Source organism: Heterocephalus glaber, unplaced genomic scaffold (assembly GCF_053883595.1).
Source record: "Heterocephalus glaber isolate CG9 unplaced genomic scaffold, H.glaber_assembly_v1.0 deba00001504, whole genome shotgun sequence".
Classification (NCBI taxonomy): Eukaryota; Metazoa; Chordata; class Mammalia; order Rodentia; family Bathyergidae; genus Heterocephalus; species Heterocephalus glaber.
In genome coordinates, this window is record NW_028258324.1 from 9,785,830 (window position 1) to 9,808,491 (window position 22,662).

At 37.1% G+C, this 22,662-nt stretch overlaps 1 protein-coding gene across 5 annotated transcripts in view; it reads right to left on the reverse strand.

Moving 5' to 3' along the window:
* The window catches only part of Topbp1 (DNA topoisomerase II binding protein 1), a 77,923-nt gene that overhangs the window by 8,042 nt on the left and 47,219 nt on the right, over positions 1-22,662 (reverse strand). For all 5 annotated transcript variants that reach the window (XM_021244535.2, XM_087186165.1, XM_004834249.4 and 2 more), the window contains 6 exons: positions 22,348-22,540; positions 20,245-20,465; positions 17,742-17,908; positions 17,425-17,536; positions 16,060-16,223; positions 14,207-14,344 (listed from right to left, as the gene is read on the reverse strand). In XM_021244535.2, coding sequence (XP_021100194.2) covers positions 14,207-14,344; positions 16,060-16,223; positions 17,425-17,536; positions 17,742-17,908; positions 20,245-20,465; positions 22,348-22,540 — 995 coding nt within the window. The remainder of the gene's footprint in view (positions 1-14,206; positions 14,345-16,059; positions 16,224-17,424; positions 17,537-17,741; positions 17,909-20,244; positions 20,466-22,347; positions 22,541-22,662) is intronic.

A 22,662-nucleotide genomic window follows, 5' to 3' on the forward strand; every position in this document is an offset into this window, starting at 1 on the left:
GGTACTTATCTAGATTTCCACTTTAAAATTTAGAGAATTATTGATAAACTATTCATGAATAAATTTAATGAAATAGATTTGTTGATCATTGTAATAGCTTTTTAACTGTTATAATAGTATTGCAATTAATAAGGCAATGACAGAAATAAGTCAATGCCCAATGGGACAGTCACACACACACCACCAGTGCTTCAAGCTGGCAGGAATGTGTTAAGGGTGATATTTTATTAAAACTTAGGGTGTGTCAATATTCAGTTTGTGTTTGATGCTATAATTGGTGCTGATTTTATTAGCATAGCCAAGGTAACATAGCTGTTGCTATTAACTGATTTTTGTGGGATGCCACCATCTGGTTTGCCTTGGAGTCATAAAAATACAGCAGCCCATTCCTAGAGAAGTGGGTACTGGGCCAAATACACTGCAATCTCTCATCTCAAGTAAATGGAGGTAGCTACAACCTGGGAAAGAGGAAAAGGCCAATAGCTGCTCCCAGAGAGCACCACTGCAAAGAAGACATTAGCTAAGGAAGTCACTGTACTAGAAACAACGCCTTCCACTACAATCAACTTGGATGCCTCAATACACACACACACACACACACACACACACACACACAGAATCACAAGAAGACAATCCAACAAAACACCTCCAAAAACTCCTATCACCCCCATGATCCATGGAGCATCGAAGGGTAGGAAACCAAAAGCCACACACCCCAATTACTCAAATGATATCACAGAAGATTAAAAAAAAATCAATATGGCATTTGCAAGCTCACAGAAGATACAAGTTAAAAAGATATTGGACCAAATAAAACTGTAATTCTACAGAGGACACTAATAAAAAGCTAGAAGATCTAAACAAAATGACACAAAACATGAATGACCACACCAGCACAGAAAAGATTAAAGAGTCCATAAAAGGGCTCCAAATAGAAATTTGGGAGATTAAAACTTCTATTGGAAGTATGGGCAGCAGAAGTGACCAATGTGAGGACAGAGTGTCAGAACTAGAAGACAGGGCTGTTGTTAGTGACCAATTAACGACAGACATCATAAAAACAAAAAGAGAACATGAAAAATGGATCCAGCAGAAGCTAGATGACAAGACGACTAATATTAATTGGCATTAGTGAAAAATCAGAAGATAGCACAAATGCTATAGAAAAACCTGTTTACTGAAATAACAGCAGAAAAACCTTCCCAGTTATACAAAAGAACTTAAGATACAGATAAATGAGGCACACAGAACCCCAAGTAGCCACAACCAGAAAAGAATTTCTCCAAGACACATCATAATCAAAATCCCAGAAATCCAACACAAGAACAGAATCTTAAAAGTGGGTAGAGAAAAGCAATGAATCAATTACACAGAGAAACCCATTAGAATTATAGCAGACTTCTCAAAACAAACTCTGGAGGCCAAGAAAGCTTGGAATAAAGTGTTTCAAATTGTAAACAACAATTTCCAACTGAGGCTAATATATCTTGCAAAGCTATCTTTCAAAATTGATAAATAAGGCACTTTCATGATTAAAGAGCACGTAAGAAACTCATGATCATCAAACTAGCCCTCCAAAATTTCTCAAGGACACCCTAGAAAGAGACAAAGAAGCTAACAATGACAAAAGGCCTAATAAAATGAACACACCAGGTAGGGTGAGCAGTTAAGCAAAAGGGAAAGATAGGGAATCAGAGACAGGAAAATAAGGCATGACAAATACAGTGAAACCTCAAGTTTCAACACGCCTTACATACGAACAACTTGAGTTAATTAGGTTAACAGATTAATTGGCCACTTGTTATCTATAGTGTGTACCCAGGTAAACATCCAGATCTTAGCTGTATTGACCTACAACAACTGAGTTACAACCAGCCCTTGGGAACCAATTGAGTTCATAAGTCAAGGGTCCACTGTAAGTCAAGAAACATATTTACAACAACATATTTAACCTCCCCCCCAAAAAAACCCTCAGATTAAAAATCAAAGGATGGAAAACAATTTTCCATGCAATGGGAACCTGCAAAAAACCAGATGCTATCCTATATTGTGACAAAATTGACTTCAAGCCAAAACTGATCATGAGACAAAGAAGGTCAATACACATTGGTGAAGGGATAATCCAACAGGAAGAGATAACAATAATTAACATATGCACTAAATAATTGTACACCCAACTTTATATAAAGTACTTCTGAACATAACAAACCAGACAAACATAAGCACAATTACTGTGGGGGACCTCAAAACCTACTAACACAAATAGATTAGCTAGACAAAAAACTCAACAAAGAAATATCAGAGTGGAAAAGAACCTTCAAACAAATGGACTTACAGATATCTAGTGTTCCACCAACAGAATACCTGTAACTTTCTCCAAAATAGATCACATACCAGCCAGTAAAGCAAGCTTCAGTAAATGTAAAAGAACTGAAATTACACCATGTATATAGCACATAGCACAGCTCATAGCACAATAAAGTCAGAAAGCAATGAAAAAAACACAAATTACACAAATGCACAAACACTAAACAGTACACTCATAACTAAGCAATGGGGTTACAGAAAAAGTCAAGGAAAAAATAGGAGTTTCTAGAACTGAAACATAATGCCAATACAACAAACCAGACCTTCTGGGCCACAATGAAAGCAGTCCTAAGAGGGAATTTTATAGCTGTGAATGTCCACATCACAAAATAATCAACCTAGTAATGCACCTCAAAGTCCTAGAAAAACAAGAACAACCTAAACCCAAAGCTGGTACATGGAAGAAAATTATAAAGATCAGAGCAGAAACCAGTGATATTCAGACCAAAAAAAGAAGGAATGAATCAAAAGAGTTGGTTCTGCAGAAAAATAAAACAGACAAACCCTTGGCCAATCTAACAACAAAAAGAAGAGAAAAGGCCAAAATGAATGCAATTAGAAATGAAAAAGATGAAATCAAAATGAAACCTATACACCAACTGGAGAATTCAAAAGAAATGGACAGATTCCTAGATACATATGAATTATCAAAACAGAACCAAGATTTAAACAACACTGAGATTTCATCTCACTTCAGAAAGAATGGCTATCTATCATCAAGAAGTCAGGGGCTGGGGATTTAGTTCAGTGATTTTGCCGCCTGCTGTGGAAACGCAAGGATCCGAGTTCGATCTCTGGTACCAAAAAAAAAAAAAAGAAGTCAACCAAGGGGCCTGGGGATTTAGCTCAGTGGTTCCACTGCCTGCCTTGAAAGTGCAAGGTCCTGAGTTCGATCCTCAGTACCAAAAAAAAAAAAAAGTCAACCAATAACAAATGCTGGCAAGGCTGTGGGGAAAAAGGAACACTACTGTGTTGTTGGTGAGAGTGTAAACTGGTACAACCACTATAGAAATCAGTATGGAGATTGCTCAGAAAACTAGAGGTTCCATTTGACCCAGCTGTTTCCCTTCTAGGTATCTTCCCTAAAGAGTTAAAAGCATCATACCACAAGTTATATATGCATACCCATATTTATAGCAGCACAATTTATAATAGTTAAATCTTGGGAACAGCCCATATGCCCATGAACAGATGAATGGACAAAGAAAATGTGGGATTTATATACAATGGAGTACTACTCCACCATAAAGAAGGATAAACTTGAATCATTTTTAAGTAAATGGATGCACCTTGAGACCATAATTTTAAGTGAAATAAATCAGACACCCAAGTTTAAATATCACATTGTTTCTCTTGTGTGAGAAGCCCAAGGGGTAAATAAGGACCAAAATGGAGGCTAGATATTGGGAAGTAGGAACAGGGGCGGGGATAGAAATAGAAGGAAAAAAGAAATTAAGCTTTTGTAAACAGGGAGGGGAAGAAGGGTTGACCGGAAGGGAGAAAAAAAGGATTAAAATATATTATGTACAGGTACAAATTCACTATGATAAATGTCAACATTATGTATGGCAAATATGTGCTAATAAAAATGAAAAAGAAAGCTGAATAGAACAGTTAACCGGCAATGAAATTGAAGCAATAATAAAGAAAAAAACCTACAACCAAGAAAAGCTTAGGTCCAGATTGGTTCACTGGGGAATTCTACAAAAAATTCAGGTTCTAACACTAATACTCCTCAAGGTTTTTTTTTGTTTGGTACTGGAGATTGAACTGGGGACCTTACACTTGGGAGGCAGGTGGTGGAACCACTGAGGCAAATCCCCAGCCCCTCCTCAAGCTTTTTAATGAAATTGAAAGGGAAGGAGTACTCTCAAAGTTATTCCTGGAAGCTACCATTACCCTGATTCCAAAACCAAACAAAAATCCAACTAAATAAGAAAACCATAGACCAATCTCTTTAATGGATGTAGATGCAAACATCCTACACAAGATACAAGCAAAAGGAATGCAATAAATCATCATAAAGATCATATATCATGACCAAGTTGGCTTTATCCTGGGGATTCTAGGATGGTTCAACACACCCAAATCTATAAATTTAATCTCATAAAAAGAAGCAAGGATAAAAATCAAATGATCATCTCAATAGTTACAGAAAAAGCCTTTGACAAAAGCCAGTATCTTTTCATGATCGAAAAACACTGAAGAAAATAAGATACGAAGGACCTTATCTCAATCTGACAAAAGCTATCTGACAAATACACTCTGAACATCATATTAGATGTAGAGAAACAGACAGCCTTCCTTCTAAAATCAGGAATAAGACAAGGATGTCCACTATCACCACACCTATTCAGCAAATTACTAGAAACATTAGCAAGAGCAAATAGGCTAGGAAAAGAAATAAAAGGGATATGTATAGGCAAATAACTGAATTATCATAATTTGCAGATGACATGATCCTCTACATACAAGACCCCAAAAACCTACCAAAAGACTTCTATAATTAATAAATTCAATACCATAGCAGGATATAGTCAAAACACAAAAGTTAAGTGTTCCTGTATGCTTAGAATGAACCCAATGAGAAATTAGGAAAAAAATAACATTCATAGAGGAGCAGAGTTGCACCCAGAGCAGAGGAGGTGAATGTTCTGGAACACCGTACCACAGTCCCGAGCACAGAGGACCAGAGCTACCCCCCAGCCCAGAGAAGGTGAACCTTCCAGGCCGCTGTACCACTACCCCCAACACCGAGGAGGTGAGGAGGTGAGCTGCCCGGGCACCAGCAGCATGCATCCTTCCACAGTGGCCCCCACACCGCTAAAATGAGAAGACACTTAAACAAGTCTCAAAACCAGACTCTCAGATCACCTGAAGCAAACCCAAAGGGAAACAAGATGGAACAATCTGATACTCAATCACCTGGACTCCCTGAACTGGCAACAAAAGAGGATCTGGAAAAAATGCAATTAGAAATAATTTTTCAGATAACAGCAGAGATTGTGCCCATAGTGCAAGATGTGATTAATAAGTCTAGAGAGGACACAGATAAAAAAATAGAGGATCTGAGGAACATGATGGAATCCCAACATAGGAAACAAATGGAATCCATAAAACAGATGCAAACAGATTGCCAGGAGATTAAAAACTCAATTGAAAGTTTACACAGCAGAATGAGCCAATGTGAGGACAGAATTTCAGATACAGAAGATAAGACTGCAATTAGTGACCAGGAAAAGAAAAATTGCTTTAAAATTGTAAAAGACCATGAGAAATCAATCCAGCAGTCGCTAGATGGTGCAAAGAAGAATAACATAAGACTGATCACAGTCAATGAAGAAACAGGAGAGTGCAGATGACATAAAAAAACTGTTCACAGAAGTGATGGCAGAAAACTTCCCAAGCAGGGGAAAATAACTTGACATACAGATAAGTAAGGGATATAGGACACCACCTAGCCTTGATCAAAAAAATCTATACAGAGGCATATAATTGTTAAGATTCCAGAAACCCAACAGAAGAGCAAAGTTCTACAAGCAGTGAGAGAAAAGAAACAAATCACACACAAAGGAAAGCCCATCAGAATCACAGCAGACTTCTCAACACAAACTCTCAAGGCAAGAAGAGCTTGGAGCGATCTATTTCAAGCCCTAAAGGAAAACAGCCTCCAACCCAGAATGATGTACCCTGCAAAACTATCTTTCAAAATTGATGAAGAAATAAGATACTTTCATGACAAAGAGCACCCAAGGAACTTCATGAATACCAAACCAGCACTCCAAAAAATTTTAGACAATACCCTAGGAAAAGACAACAAGGATCACAACCCCAGGAAGCCCAGCAGAATGAAGCTTGTCGGGCATGTCAAGAAATTAAATGCAAAGGGGGAGAATCCAACAAAAAGAAAAAGTCATGACAATGATAAGTCAATACATATCAGTTATAACCATCAATGTTAATGGTTGGTCTCAATTCACCAATCAAAAGAAACAGACTGGCAGAATGGGTCAAGAAGCAAGATCTAACAATATGCTGCATACAAGAAACACAATTTAAAAAGAAACTCACAGACTGGAAGTTGAAGGGTGGAAAACAATACTCTATGCAACAGGAACCCAAAAAAGAGCAGGAGTAGCTCTCCTGTTTCCAGATCATGTGGATTTCAAACCAACACTGATTAAGAGAGACAAAGAAGGACACTACATCCTTATAAAGGGAACAATCCAAGAGGAAGAGATGACAAAATAAGCATATATACACCAAACACTAGTGCACCCAACTATATAAAACAAACACTAACAGACATGAAAAATCAAATAAGCACTAATACAATAGTAGTGGGGGACCTCAATACCCCACTGTCACAAATAGATCAACTAGACAAAAAATAAACAATGAAATACTAGAACTCAATCAAACTCTTGAACAAATGAACGTAACATGTTTACAGAATGTTCTCCCCCACAAAATCAGAATACACATTCTTTTCAGCTGCATACAGATCGTTCTCCAAAACAGACCACATACTCACTCACAGAACATGTTTAAGTAAGTACAAAGGAACTGAAGTTATCCCCTGTTATTATCAGACCATAGTGCAATGAAACTGGAGATGAATAGCAAAAGAAACCTGCGAGAATTTCATAAACACATGGAAATTGAACAACACACTTCTAAATAACCAATGGGTCACAGAGGAAATTAAAGAAGAAATCAGTTCATTCAATTAAATGACAATGATAATACAACATATCAGATTCTATGGGACCCAATGAAAGCAGTCTTATGAAGGAAATTCATAGCAGTGAATACTCATATTAGGAAAACAGAGCAAGCCCAATTAAACAACCTGATGCTGAACCTCAGGTTTCTACAAAAAGAGCAGGACAAACCCAAAGCTCATACAAGGGAGGAAATTATAAAGATCAGAGTAGATATCAATGCAGTGGAGACTAAGAGAATGATACAAAAAAAAAATCAGTGAAGCCAAGAGTTGGATCTTCAAAAGAATAAACAAAACTGACAAACCCTTAGCCAACCTTATCAGAAAAAGGCAAGAAAAGGCCCAAATCCCTGCAATAGGAATAAAAAGGATGAAATTACAACAGACCCAGCAGAAATCCAGAGGATCATCAATACGTACTTGGAGAACCTATACAACAGTAAGATGGAAAACACAGAAGAAATGGACACATTCCTAGATAAAGTATGAATTACCGAAGTTGAATGAAGAAGACCTAAAAATTCTAAACAACCCAATATCAATCAATGAAATTGAAAACGTAATTAAAAACTTACCAACTAAGAAAAGCTTGGGTCCTGGTGGCTTCAATGCTGAATTCTACAAGACATTTAGAATGGAACTACTGCCATTACTCTTTAAACTCTTCATTGAAATTGAAAGGGAAGCAATACTCCTGAATTCATTCCTGGAAGCAAGCATCACCTTGATCCCCAAAGCAGAGGAAGACCCAACCAAAAAAGAGAACTATATGCCAATCTCACTAATGAACATAGATGCAAAACTCCTTAGTAAGATAACTGGCAAACAGAATGCAGAAGATCATTGAGAAGAACATATACCCTGACCAGGTGGGATTCATCCCAGGGATGCAGGGATGGTTCAACATATGCAAATCAATAAATGTAATAAACTATATCAATAGAGCCAAGGACAAAAGCCATATGATCATCCCAATACATGTAGAAAAAACATATAACAAAATCCAACATGCATTTATGATAAAAACCCTACAAAAAATTGGAATAGATGGTCTCTACCTCAATGTGATAAAAGCCATCTATGAAAAACCAACAGTAGCATTCTAAATGGTCAAAAACTGAAATCCTTCACATTAAAATCAGGAACAAGACAAAGATGTCCACTATCACCATTCCTGTTCAATATAGTTTTGGAAACATTAGCCACAGCAATTAGACAAGAGAAAGAAATAAAAGGAATAAAGATAGGAAATGAAAAAGTCAAACTGTCATTATTTACAGATGATATGTTACTCTATGTAGAAGACCCCAAGAACCCCACCAGAAGTCTTCTAGACTTAATAACCAAATTCAGTCAAGTAGCTGGATACAAGGTCAACACACAAAAATCAATAGCTTTTCTGTACAGGAACATGAGACTCAGTGAGAGAGAAAAATAAGGCAAACAATTCCTTTCACAGTAGTATCCAAGAAACTGAAATACCTAGGAATCAACCTAACAAAAGAAATCAAAGACCTCTTCTCTGAAAACCATAGCACTCAGAAAAGAGAGATTGAAGACGATTAACAGAAAATGGAAAGACATCCCCTGGTCCTGGGTAGGAAAGATCAACATAGTGAAAATGGCCACACTTCCAAAACTGCTATATACTCAATGAAATCCCAATTTAAATCCCAGCAGCATACTTCATGGACCTTGAGAAAACAATCCAAAAATTCATTGGGAACAAGAAGGGACTTAGAATAACAAAAGAAATCCTAGGCAACAGAGACATGGCAGGGGTATCACAACCCCCAACTTCAAACTAAACTACAAAGCTACTGTGATAAAAACAGCATGGTACTGGCAAAGAAACAGACCTGAAGACCAGTGGAACAGTTTAGAAGAGGCAGAAACAACTTCAGACACACTCAGCCACCTCGTCTTCGATAAAGGAGCCAAACACCCTCACTGGAGGAAAGATAGCCTCTTTAATAAATGGTGCTGGAAAAATTGGGTTTCAACTTGCCAAAGATTAAAACTAGACCTGTATCTCTCACCATGCACTAAACTAAAATCAAAATGGATTAGAGATCTAAATATTAAAAGAGAAATACTGAACCGGCTGGAACAGAGGTTAGGTAGAACTCTTGAAGACAATGATGTAGGAAAAGATTTTATGAACAAAACCTCAGTTGCCCGTGAACTACCACAATCAATCAAGTGGGATCTCTTCTTATTAAAAAGCTTCTGCACAGCAAGAGAAACCACCAACAGAGTGACGAGACAACCCACAATGTGGGAAAAAATTTTCACCTGCTGTTCCTCAGACAAAGGTCTACTATCTAGAATCTATAAAGAACTTAAAAAATCAGACCTCCCAAATTTAAAGACCCAATCCAAAAATGGGCATCTGAAATGAACAAAGAAGTAGAAATAGCAAATAAACATGAAAAGATGTTCAACATCTCTGGTCATTAGAGAGATACAAATGAAAACAACATTGAGATTCCACCTCACCCAAGAAAGAATGGTTGCTACCATGAAATCTACCAATAACAAATGATGATGGGGCTGTGGGGAAAGAAGAACACGCTCTAATTCTTGTGGGAGTGTAGACTGGTGCAACTACTGTGGAAATCAGTATGGACATACCTCAAAGAACTAGGACTGGAAGTCCCATCTGACCTAGCTATTCCCCTGCTGGGTATCTTCCCAAAAGAATTAAAAGACTCATACCACAGTGATATATGTGCACCCATGTTCATAGCAGCACAATTTGTAGCTAAAACTTGGAAGCAGCCCAATTGCCCATCAATTGGAGACTGGATAAAGAAAATGTGTTGTTGTTTTTTTTTTTTTAATAAAATGGAGTATTATTCAGCCATAAGGAACGAGAAACTAGAGACATTTATAGCTAAATGGATGCATACTGAGGCGATACTCTTTAGTGAAATAAATAGGACACACGTGTAAATACCAAATAGTTTCTCTAGAGTGAGAAAATGAAGTGTAAATAATAAGGACTAAAAGGTATGATAATGTGAAATAGGAAGAAAAGGGGCAAAGGGGAAGTGGGAGGGGTAGGGGAAAGGAAAGAAGGGAATGAATTAATATGAGAAAGTGAAAAAATGGAAACAAAGTCTTTGTATATAGGGAGGGATGGAGGGGTTGAAGGGCAGGCAGGGGAGTGGGGAAGAAATAAGAACCGAAATGGATTATGCAAAGGTGGAAATTTCCAATGATGAATGTCATTATATTGTATACCTAAAATGTACCAATAAAATTAATAAAATAAAACAATTACTTCTACATATGTAAAAAAAACACAAACACCTTCACAATAGCACCAAAAAATTTACATACTTAGGAATTAAGCTAAGAAAGTGAAAGACCTCTAGGGCTGGGGATTTAGCTCAGTAGTTCTGGTGCCTGCCTTGCAAGCGCAAGGTCCCGAGTTTGATCCCCGGTGCAAAAAAAAAAAGAAAGACCTCTACAGCACTCTGAAAAAGGAGCTCAAAAGAGGAGGACATCAGAAAATCAAAGATATGCCTTGTTCCTGGATAGGCAAAACCAATGTAGTCAAAATGGCCATACTTCCAAAACTGATACAAAGATAATGCAATTCCAGTCAAAAGTTCAATAGCATTCTGCAAAGAACTGGAGAAAACAATCCTAAAATTCATATGGAACCAGAACAGACCCACCAGAATACCACCAATCATGAGTAACAGGAAGAAACCAGGAGGCATTACAATCTTGGGCTTCAACTTGTTACAAAGGTACTGTGATAAAAATAGCATGGTACTGGCACCAAAACAGATGTTGATCAATGGAACAGAACAGAGAATGCAGAACTATCTCAAACATATTCAATTGTTTCATCTTTCACATAGGGGCCAAAAACACACTGGAGGAAAGCCTCTTTAATGAATGGGTTTGTTTTGGTACTGAGGATCGAACTCAGGACCTTGTGCTTGCAAGGCAGGTGGCGTGGTGGAACCACTGAGCTAAATCCCCGGCCCTTTAATGAATGGTATTGGGAAAACTGGCGATCCATATGTAGAAGATTGACTCTAGATCCATATCTCTCACCGTGTGCTAAACTAGAATCAAAATGGATAAAACTAAATGTTATAACAGAAACATTTAACCCGCTGAAAGACAAAATGGGTAAAACTCTTGAAGTCATAGGCAGAGGCAAGGACTTTCTGAACAGAACCCCCAGTGCACAGGGAATTATACCGAGAATCAAGAAATAGGAGCCATGTCAAATTAATAAGCTTTTGTACAGCAAAAGAAACAATCAACACAGTGCAAAGAAAACCTACAGAATGGGAAAAAAATTCTGCCAGCTATTTCTCAGAGGACTAATACCTAGAATATATAAAGAACTCAAAAAAACAGAACCCCCTTAAAATGAAAGACCTGATCATAAAATGGATAAGTGAAAGAATAGATACTTAACAAAAGAAGTACAAATGGTTAATACATGGAGAAATGTTCATCATGGCTGGCCAATAGAGAAATGCATATTAAAAAAACACTGAGATTCTATCATATCTCATAAAGAATGACCATCATCAAGAAATCAAATAATAACAAATGCCAGCAAGACTGCAGGGAAAAAGGAAGGAACCTTTCTCCATTGTTGGTAAACTAGTACAACCATTATGGAAATCAGTATGGAGATTCCTCAACCAAAACTAGAAATTCCATTTGACCCAACTAGGTATCTTCCAGAAAGAGTTAAAAACATCATTTTGGGCCTGGCAATTTAGCTCAGTGGTTCGGGCGCCTGCCTCGCAAGCACAAGGTCCCGAGTTCGATTCCCGGCACACACACAAAAAAGAAAACATCATTTTGCAGTGATACATGAATACCTATGTTTACAGCACCACAATTTATATTAGTTAAATCTTGGAAGTAGCCTATATGCCCATCAACAGATGAATGGATAAGGAAAACATGGTATTTACACACAATGGTGTAATACTACCAAAAAGAAAGATAATCTTGAGTCATTTGTAAGAAAATGAATGTACCTTGAGACTACAATGTTGAGTGAAATAAATCAGATACATAAGCTTATATATTACATAGTTTCTCTTATATGAGAAACCTAAGGTATAATGAGCAAAATATAAGATAACAGGAAGTAGGGAGATAAATCTTTCTCAGAGGGGAAGGGGACCAAGAGATGGATAAAGAGGGGAGCAAGAGGAGGGAAAGAGGATGAAAAAAGAATTAAGATGTGTCATGTATATGTTCCAGGTCCACACAAGGAATATAAATATTATGTACTACCAACATGTACTAATAAAAAAAGATCTGAAAAAAATGAAATTAAAAAAAACACCAAAAAAACCCAAAGAACAACAAAACAACAATAAATGCTGCCAAGTATGAGAATGTCAGAGGGAGGGGGAAAGAATCCTTCTACACTGCTGATGGGAATGCAAATTAGTAGAGCCACTATGGAAATCAGTATAGAGGTTTCTCAAAAAACTAAAGATAGGGCCAGGGATATAGGTCAGTGGTTCTGCTGCCTGCCTCGCAAGTCCAAGAACATGAGTTTGATCCCTGGTACCAAAAAAACCCAAAAAACAAAACTAAAGATAGAGCTATGGTTTGATCCAGCTATACCACTCCTTGGTATATATCCAAAGGAATTAAAGTTAGCATTACTACAGGGATACCTGCATAATCATGTTTAATGTGGCAGAATTCATAATAGCCAACATATGGAACCAGCCTAGTATCCACCAACTAAATAAGTGGATAAAGAAAATGCTGTGTGCATGTGTATATACCACGTATACACAATGGAGTATTATTCAAAAAAATGAAATTGTCATTTCCAGGAAAATAGACAGAACTGGAGATCATCATGTTCAGCAAATTACACCAGACTCAACAAATATCACATATCCTCCCTAATAACGTGGAATCTTAAAAAAGATGACAGGAAAGCAGAATCCCATTATCAGATAAGTGGAAGGAAACAAGGGGGGGAGTTTATAAGAGTAGGTAATAGGATGGACATGATCAAAATATATCCATTTAACCCCCCTTAAAAGTGTTGTGACTTGTTGCCTACATTTATAATTAAAGGAGATGCTAACTTTCAATTAGAAGTTAGTGAAAGTAAGGATACATCTTCCCTATCTGTGCAAATTACATAGCCTTCCTAAATCTGACGTACAAATTCATTTTTGGGTGACTTTACGGACCCATGTTAGGAACCCCTGAAGCTATAAGCTAAAAAGATTCTTTGGAAGAAATATGGTATGGGCCACATTTTACATATATAAATTATTTCTTAAAAAGCCACCAAACTATCACTAGGCATGGTGGTACCTGTAATCCTAGCAGGAGACTAAGGCAGGAAAATTCCAAGTTCAAGCCTTGCCTGGGTAACATAGCAAGATTAGTGAGATCTTGTTTCAAAAGGGGGGGGCGGAGCAGGGGATGTAGCTCAGTGAAAAGGCCCTAGATTCAATCACCAGTACTGAAGGGGAAAAAAAATAATCAGTCACTTTCCTGTCACTGGGATAAAACACCTGATACCCACAAAGAAAGGTTTATTTGGCTCACTGTTCAGTTAAATCTATGGAGAGCAGTGGGTTAGCTTCAAGGCAGAAAGGCCTGGTGGAAGGGCAAAGCAGAGGACAGCTGTTTACCCCATGGCAGCCAGGAGGCAGAGAGAAGAGGGAAGGGCCAAGAACAAGAATACACTCTTCCAGGTCACACCCCCAGCAACCCACCTCCAACCAGGCCCCAACTCCTAATAGCACATTCGGGTGTGAATTCATCAGTGGATCAATCCACTCACTGATGAGTATAGAAATCCCATGATTCAATGACCTTCCAAAGCCCCACCTCTGAACACATGAGTTTTGGGGGACACTTAGAACTAAATCATAACACTATGTATCTTATTGCCAAATACATTTAGAAGAAAAAGGAATTAACATTAAATTCAACTTAGAATGTCCAACCTAAACATATCAACCAAGGGATAAGAGACAGGTCAAATTATCTGATCAGGCATATTCTCTTTAAAAACAAAACTACAATAGTCGCAATATTGAATGCCATTTATATTACCTATATTGTCATATATGTTAATACCTCAACAATGCCTGATTCTTGTCTTTGCTGGAGCTTTTTTCTCCATCTCATTGCTGCAAGTGCTAGTCTTCGTTGTTGTACATTGATGCCAGTCAAAACATCAAGTATGTAGCTGCTTCCCCATTCATAGTCGTCTTCCTAGAGAGTTAGTCCAATAAGTGAGTTCCTACAGTAAATGGAAGCCACTGGGCTACAAACAGGTTTTTGCCCTCAAGGAACCTTCAATCTGATAAGATGAAAGCTATACATTCAATCCTAAAAAGTACAGTGGACTCTCAACTTATGACTGGCCTGACATGCAAACAATTTGGGTTACGACTGTAATTTTAGTTTTAACTTAAGAACAAAGTCTTGAGTTATGATCTAAATACCTTCTAGATGGTCTCAGATAGATTTAACCCTTAAAGAGTTCTGGAAGAAACATTATAACATCCTTTCTTGTGGGGTTGAGAAATCCTAGGCCAATGTCTAAGGATACTGAGATCTGCCTGTATACAGAAGAGGGACTTTGAAGGTTGTGTAGGAGCCTGAGCCTTCACTGACCAATCTGAGTTACAACTAGTCCCCAGGTACAAACTGAGTTCGTAAGTCAAGGATTTACTATACAGAGTATCAAACAGTAAAAATACTACTTATCTGGGTGTGGTGGCACATGCCTGTAATTCCAGCACTTGGAAAGCTGAGGCACCTGAGCTGGAGCTACATAGTGAGTGAGTTCAAGGCCAGCCTGAACTACAATGCAAGACTGCCTCAAAAAAACAAACAAAAAAGCCCCATATTGTTTAGTTAGTAAATATTTTGTGCACATGGATGAGATATAAATTACTTTAGTCAAGTACATCTGTCCCTTTTTTTCTTTTTTTGAGAAAGGGTCTCAAACTCTGTAGTCCAGGCTGGTCTGGAACTCCTAATCATCCTGCCTTAGATTCCTGAGTGTTAGGATTACAAGCAAGCACCACCACACTCAGCTTCTTATCTAGATTTTAATACAAACCAGAAGGATACTGCATATATTTCTAGAAACATATGGCAACTACACCTTGGCAGTTGGTAATATTAGGTTACCAGCCTTCATCTCCTGTAAGGACACGGTTTCAGAGAAGGCAGGCACAGAAGACTCAATTATCTGGCTCTAGAAGAGATCCCTACATTCAATCCCTGATTAAAAATTTCAAAAACTACATGGGTGGCCAGGTATGGCAGCACACAACTGTAGTCCAGCACTTGAGAGGCAGAAGCAGGAGGATAAGTTCCTCCTGGGCTACATAGCAAGACCTTGTCTCCAAAACCCAACACAGAAAACCATGGTGAATACTATTGTGATGGTCAGTTCACAATAATTAATTAATATTTAATGGGCTAGAGGTAAAGATAAAAGATAAAAGTGATAATCTTGAAACTTGTTTTCCTTTTTTTCGTACCGGGGATCAAACTCAGGACCTTGCACTTACGAGGCAGGAGCGCTGCCACTGAGCTACATCCCTGGCCCAACTCTTTTTTCTTTTGAGACAGGGTCTTGATACGTAGTTCAAGCTAGACTTGAACTTACTGTGTAGCCCAGGCTGGACTCAAAATTGTGAAATCTTCCTCCCTCAACCTCCTGAGTGCTGGGATTACAGGCACATGCTACCATGCCCAGCTGAAACTTTTTTCATATTGAGAATGTTATCTCAATTAAAAATCACTAACATTCCAATTCAATAATTTAAAAAGTGAATAAAAAACTGAATCTGGCTCTGTTAACTTTTTTCTTACTTTACTACTGAGAGTATCAGAAGGCTGGTAACATCTATCCAGGTATCGTCTATGTTTTAGACAACACTTTAACCCTTCACACAAACATGAATACGCACCTGTACAAAGTGGCCAGCAGTTCTACATGCTTCCAGGTAGGAACGGTGAAGCACCCACTTCCCAGCTGCTACGGAAGCCAAGTACTTCTCATTTCTCAGTGGATGTCCCACAATAATGTGTGTACAGCTGGGATCAAAGCACTGCTTCTCCATCACTAACCCACCTTAGTAGAGAAAAATTGATTGTATTTTACTGATTCTTTATGGGAAAAATACAATCTCAACCATGCATAGAAATTATTTATAAATAAAAAGCACTGAACTTTTTAAATAAAAAACTTGATTATGCATACATATATATGTTAAAATTTTACTTAAAACTTTTAAATACAAAAGTAAATAAAGTAGTAAAATTAACACATACACTAGCTACTTACGTATAAATTATCAAAACTTTGCCACTGTTACACTTTAACCAACAACTCCCCTCTCTTTATTCTGCAGTGCTGGGGATAAAACACAGGGCCTCACATATGCTAGGCAAGTGCTCTACCACTTAGCTACATATCCAGCCTGAAGATTTCTTAGTGTTCTCTCTCTCCATGTCAAGCTATCAGCTTAAGTTGCCATACTGTAATTTTTCTAACTCTGTAGAACTGTAGCCTGTGGTGATCAAACACCTAATCCAAACAACTAATCCAAATTGAGATGTGTTATAAATATGTATCAGATTTCAAAAACTTAGTACAAAAAACTTTGGAAAATCTCACTGATATTTTATACAAACTGATATATAAAACACCAATTACATACTGAAAATATATACTAATGAAGTTAAATAAAATGTATGTTTAAAGTTAACTTCAACTGTATCTTTTTACTTTTAAAAATGTAGCTACTGGAAACTGCAAAATGGCACATGGGCTCATGTCCTATTCCTACCCGACAGTGTTGCCATAGCACACTAGCTCATGCTTCCAGTTATGCTACTTCAGACGCAGGGGATGAGCCTGACCACTAGGGCTAAGGGTAATTTTACAAGAGAAGGTGTTCGTCTCTGGATGTCCTATTTTTTAAAATGTGGTTTTATTCTAAGCCTATATAATTTCACTGATTTTGTGCAAGGTTTCATCAATAAACAAATGCTCTGATACAGGAAACTCTTAACCTTACAATCTTGTTGGTTTCAATTTCAATCTTTAAGTCCCATGACCTAGTAACTTTAGATTTAGAATGGAGTTTATAAAATCAAACCTCTCAAAAAAAAAAAAAATCAAACCTCTCATGACTTACTACATCACCTTAAACAAATTACCCATATTCTTTTTCTCATTTCCACACCTTACAAATAATATCAATACTCACTATATTTAATTTCCAAGTAATGTTACTATAATGAGCCATTTTTAGGTAAAATACTGGTACCTAGTTTTTCAATCAGATGACAATAATCAATGCGTTCTTGAGGATTCAGAGATGACAACTGAAATATGTACTGTTTTTTTAATTCTTCATGAGTCTCTTCTATTGTTACAATCTAGAACAGAAGTTATATTTAAGAAAAAAATTAACATTTTAAAATGACATTTTACTCATTTTTTGAGTTACCAAATACAAAAATAATACAATATAAGGAAATGCAGACTTCTCATCATCTGATGCACCTTTGAGAACAACAAACTTCTCTTACAGCATAATAGCAATATCCTAAGGCTGTATCAGGTTAACAAGGGTCAACACACCTTTTCTCCAGGGTGCGGAGCCACTGGTGGATTGGCCAAGGGGAAGGCAATACTGGGGGCTTGAGGTGTAGGGATCAGATGATTGTCTTTTGTTGGAGTTTCCAGTTCTTCAAAGGCTGGGTGTTTTGGGGCTTCAGTCCCACCTTTGTTTCCAGGATCACTAATAGCTGAGGGCAGTAAAATGCTGCAGTGTGATACTATCCAAATACAACCAAGAACAAATCCTGGGATACATTCTCATCTGTCTTATGTAAGATGAAATCAAACACAAATTCCACAATGTAAAAAGTACATGCAAAAGAAGTATCCTATCAAAGATCTAAATATTAAAACAGAAACACTTAATCTGCTGGAAGATAAAATGGGCAAAACTCCTGAAAGACATAGTCATAGGCAAGGACTTTCCAAACAGAACGCTAATGGCACAAGAAATAATACCAATAATCAAGAAATAGGATCATTATCAAATTAAAAAGCTTCTGCATAGCAAAAGAAACAACCAATAGAGTAAAGAGACAGAATGGGAAACAATTTTTGCCAGAATGGTAAAAAAATTTTGCCACCTATTCCTCAAACAGAGGACTAACATCTAGAAATACAAAGAATTCAAAAAAACTAGATCCCCCCCTCAATAAAAGAACCAATCAAGAAATGGGCAACCAAAATAAATAGGTACTGCTTAGAAGTCCAAATGACTTATAAATTCATGAAAAAATGTTCCATATCGCTGAACATTAGATGTAAACTAAAACAACACTGAGACACCATCTTACTCCAGAAAGAATGCTGATCATCAGGAAATCAAATAATAATTGGGCTGGGGATTAAGCTCAGTGGTTCCGATGCCTGCCTTGCAAGCACAAGGACCTGAGTTTGATCCCTGGTACCAAAAAAAAAAAAAAAAAAATCAAATAATAACAAATGTTGGTGAGGCTGCGGGGAAAAAAGGAACCCTTCTAAATTGCTGGCAGAAATTAAACTAGTACAACCACTATGGAGATCAGTAAAAAAACTAAAAATAGAAATTTCATTCGATCCAGCTTTTCCCTTCTAGGAATCTTCTTGAAAGAGTTAAAGTTGTCATATTACAAGTGATACATGCATACCCATGTTTATAGCAGCACAATTCATAATAGCTAAATCTTGGATGCTGTCTATATGTCCATCAACAGATAAATGGATAAATAAAATGTGGCAGTTAAACACAATGGATATATTATACTCTGCCATAAAGGATAATCTTGAGGCATTTGTAGGGAAATGGATGCACCTCAAGACCATAATGTTAAATGAAATGAATCAAGACACAAGTTTAAATATTACATAGTTTCTCTTATATGAGAAACTCAAACTATAAATAAAGGCTACATAATAGAAAGTAGAGATCTTTTTCAAATGGGAAAGAGGAACAAGAGGTGGAGGGTGGGGTGAGGGAAGGACAGGAAAAGTGATTAAAAGAGAATCAAAGACAAAATTGGAAACAGAACTTTTTCAAACGGGAAGAGCAACAAGAGTTGGAGGGAGCAGAGAGGGATAGATGAGGAAAGGGATAAAAAAGAATTCAGATGTTACGTACATGTACAAACTCATGATAAATGTAATCATAATGTACTGCAAATACGTACTAAAATGAAAAAGCAAAAACAAAAAATCTTATTTCTAGAACATATAAGTATATGCAATTTATTAGTTTTAAAAGGACAAATGTCTAATCCTTTCTTTAATTGCTAAGCTTTCATCAGTAAAGTATAATCCAAATTTGTAAAATGAAAGCAATTCTTCACTTGGAGAAAATGAGAAGCAGAGATAAGTCTATATATCAAGTGTAGAAAATAATCATGCAAGGTGAAAAAGAAGTGAAAAAAGATGATAAGAAGCATATTTTCAAGGTAAAGTTTAAGGAAGGGCTAGGAATGCAGCTCAGGGATAGAGCAGTTGCCCAACATGAGAAGGCCCTGGGTTCAATTCTCTGCACCACAAAAAGCATACAGGAGAGACAGTGGGGGTGGGGGTTGGGGAACAATTAAAATTCAGGAAGAAAAAGATAAGAGAATTCAGAAAAGATCTCATAAAATTCAAAGAGCAAATATAAGTATATGCTGGGTAGAATGCAGAAGACTCAAATGAGAATGAGATGATAGCGAGAGAATTAAGTGCAAAAAAGGACTAGAATGAAGTATGGGGGAAAAAAGGCCTAATCATAAATCTCCAAATTTAATTATCAAAATATACTTTTTGTTTTGTACCCGAGATCGAACTCAGAACTTTGCGCTTCCAAGGCAGGTGCGGTGCCACTTAGCTAAATTTCCCACCCTCAAAATATATTCTTAAATTTACTGATTAAAGTACCTCAGTTTATAAATTATTTTTCTGACTCTTAATTTAAACCCAAATCCAAAAGATCTAAAGTTTTTTAATTGTACAAGTCAGGGAAATATAACATGCTTATCTTTAAGAGGTCAACATGTACCTAATACAAACAAGTATACAGATTTCTTAGTACCTTTTTCAGCAATTTTCGAATCACATAAAAGCTCCTGAAAAGGAGAATCCTCCAATTTTTTAACATCAGCCTGAGGCTCAGAGTACTGTGTGGAACAACTAGGCCACTGCAAATTGCTGGCAAGCCTTGCTCTCTCCTCCCTAGCTGTAGGGTCATCCCAAATGATCTGTTCATTTTGGGAGGGCTCTGTGTTAACATCAGGTACTATTTGACGAGACTGCCTAAGGAAGAAAAGCGACAATTTTAAATCAACATCCACAACAAAATCCAAATGCGCAAAACACACAAGATTATAAAATCCGTGGTTCACTCTTATATGCCCACATCTAGCACAAAGTAGGCATGTGATAGTATTTACTGAATAAATGAACCCAGGGAAATGTTTTCTTTTTGAAATGTTTCTCCCATAAACGTAAACATTTTGATTGAATGCCTGTGTTTTTAAATGTCAAAGGGAAAGTTCAACACTTAAATTTTTAAAAAATTCTAAAATAATTGCTGCATTTAAAAGTCCTGTATTTCTTCATTACATAAAACATGGTAATGTTTAGAAAACAGTGATTACTTTGCTGAATAATTGTATTTTTATCACTTGAAATAATTAAATGAGAAGTTTACTGGAAAGCCTCCCTTCTGGGAATCTTTTTTTTTTTTTTTTTGGTACCAGGGATTGAACTTGGGACCTTGCGCTTGTGAGGCAGGTGGTGGCACCACTGAGCTACATCCCCGGCCCCTGAGAAGGTCTTTTGGTCCTTGATGACCGTATTACCCAGAATCTAAGGTAGACCAACCCTACACTGAATTTTTTGGTATAATCATAACAATTTTATCTGAGGATGACAGAATGCCAGCTATGTTTTACTATATTTTAGTAAAAACAGTTTACCAAGGCTGATTGATAATGACCTGAAAGTTCCTTGGCCTCTAAAACAAGGTAGACTTTTATTCTCAGAGTATATTTATTTACCCTGACTTGGCACAAGACTTAAGTTCTCCATAATGATAAAACATAAACTGCAGTATATCAAACAAAAGCTACTTTTCTCAGTACTGATATAAAGAATTGTCTTCAGCAAAAGAAAACCGATAGTTCAATTAATCAACTAGAAAATATAATCACATAACACTCACCACACAATTAAGAGAATTTTCCTGTATCAAGACAGTTATGTTACTGAACTTAAAATCACATTATTTTTTTTTTAATCACACTTCATAAAGACACTAATGAAAGAGGACTTGCAGAATTGCTTCACAAAGTGCCAAGAAAGATGTGGTAAGTTTAAGGACCACAACCATCTTTCCTAGAAGATAGATCTTTTTGTAAAAAGTACAATTGCATGCAAAGTTCCAGTAAGAAATAACTTTAAAATGTGTGTGTGTACTCACTGTTTAATATTAATACTAAAGAACAGAGGGGCCTTTTAAATCAGGTAAAGCTGGGGCCAGGGATTTAGCTCAGTGGTTCCACCACCTGCCTTGCAAGTGCAAGGTCCTGAGTTCAATCCCCGGTACCAAAAAATAAAATAAAATAAAAAAATAAAAAAAGTGAATCAGGTAAAGTGGATCTTAAAATCACTTCTATCATTTAAATCAGGTAAAGTGGATCTTAAAATCATTTCTATCTCAGGGGTGGCAATAAAAAGTATCAATCATGCCTTTTTCTGGAGTCAGTGCTTACAATGGGACAAACTTCTCTGTCAGCCTCCTACCTCCAAGTAAGAACTCTAAAGCTGCTAGGAGCAATGTAAAGAAAGAGGAAAATCTAGTCAGCAGAAGGCCAAAACCCACAGGAAAAATGGAATATATTACATATTATTTGGACAAAATTAGCCCCAGGAATACAGTACTTTCACTGGTCTTAACATTCTAAACTTCTGCTTTACTACTTATTTAAAAAACAAAAACAAGGGGCTGGGGATTTAGCTCAGTGGTTCCGCCGCCTGCCTCGCAAGCGCAAGGACCCAAGTTCAATCCCCGGTACCAAAAAAAAAAAAACCCAACCCCAAAACAAAAACAAAATTAGTCTAATTCATAAAACTGAGTCATCAGGTACCTCTCTTAAATCACCTAATATTTCTCCCATCAGTGATAGGTACCTACCTCAGTGCCTCTAGGACTCTACTCCGTCCACTTCGAGTGGACCGAGTGCTCTCGGGGGTTGAAGAGGCACTGTTACAGCCACTTCTTGACAGGGAAGTCCTCTGACCTTGGGGTTTCACTATGGAAGTTGCAGACATTATTTCCTGCAGCTGCTTTTGGAAGTTCTCTCTCATCTCCAAGGTCTGTGTCAGAGCTTGAAACAAATATAGCAATCAAGGTAAACTTCTCTGAGCATCTTACCACATTAACTATTTTGTCTAGATCTGGTTCAACACAAATTTATTGACTTGATACTTACTAAATAATTATCAAAGA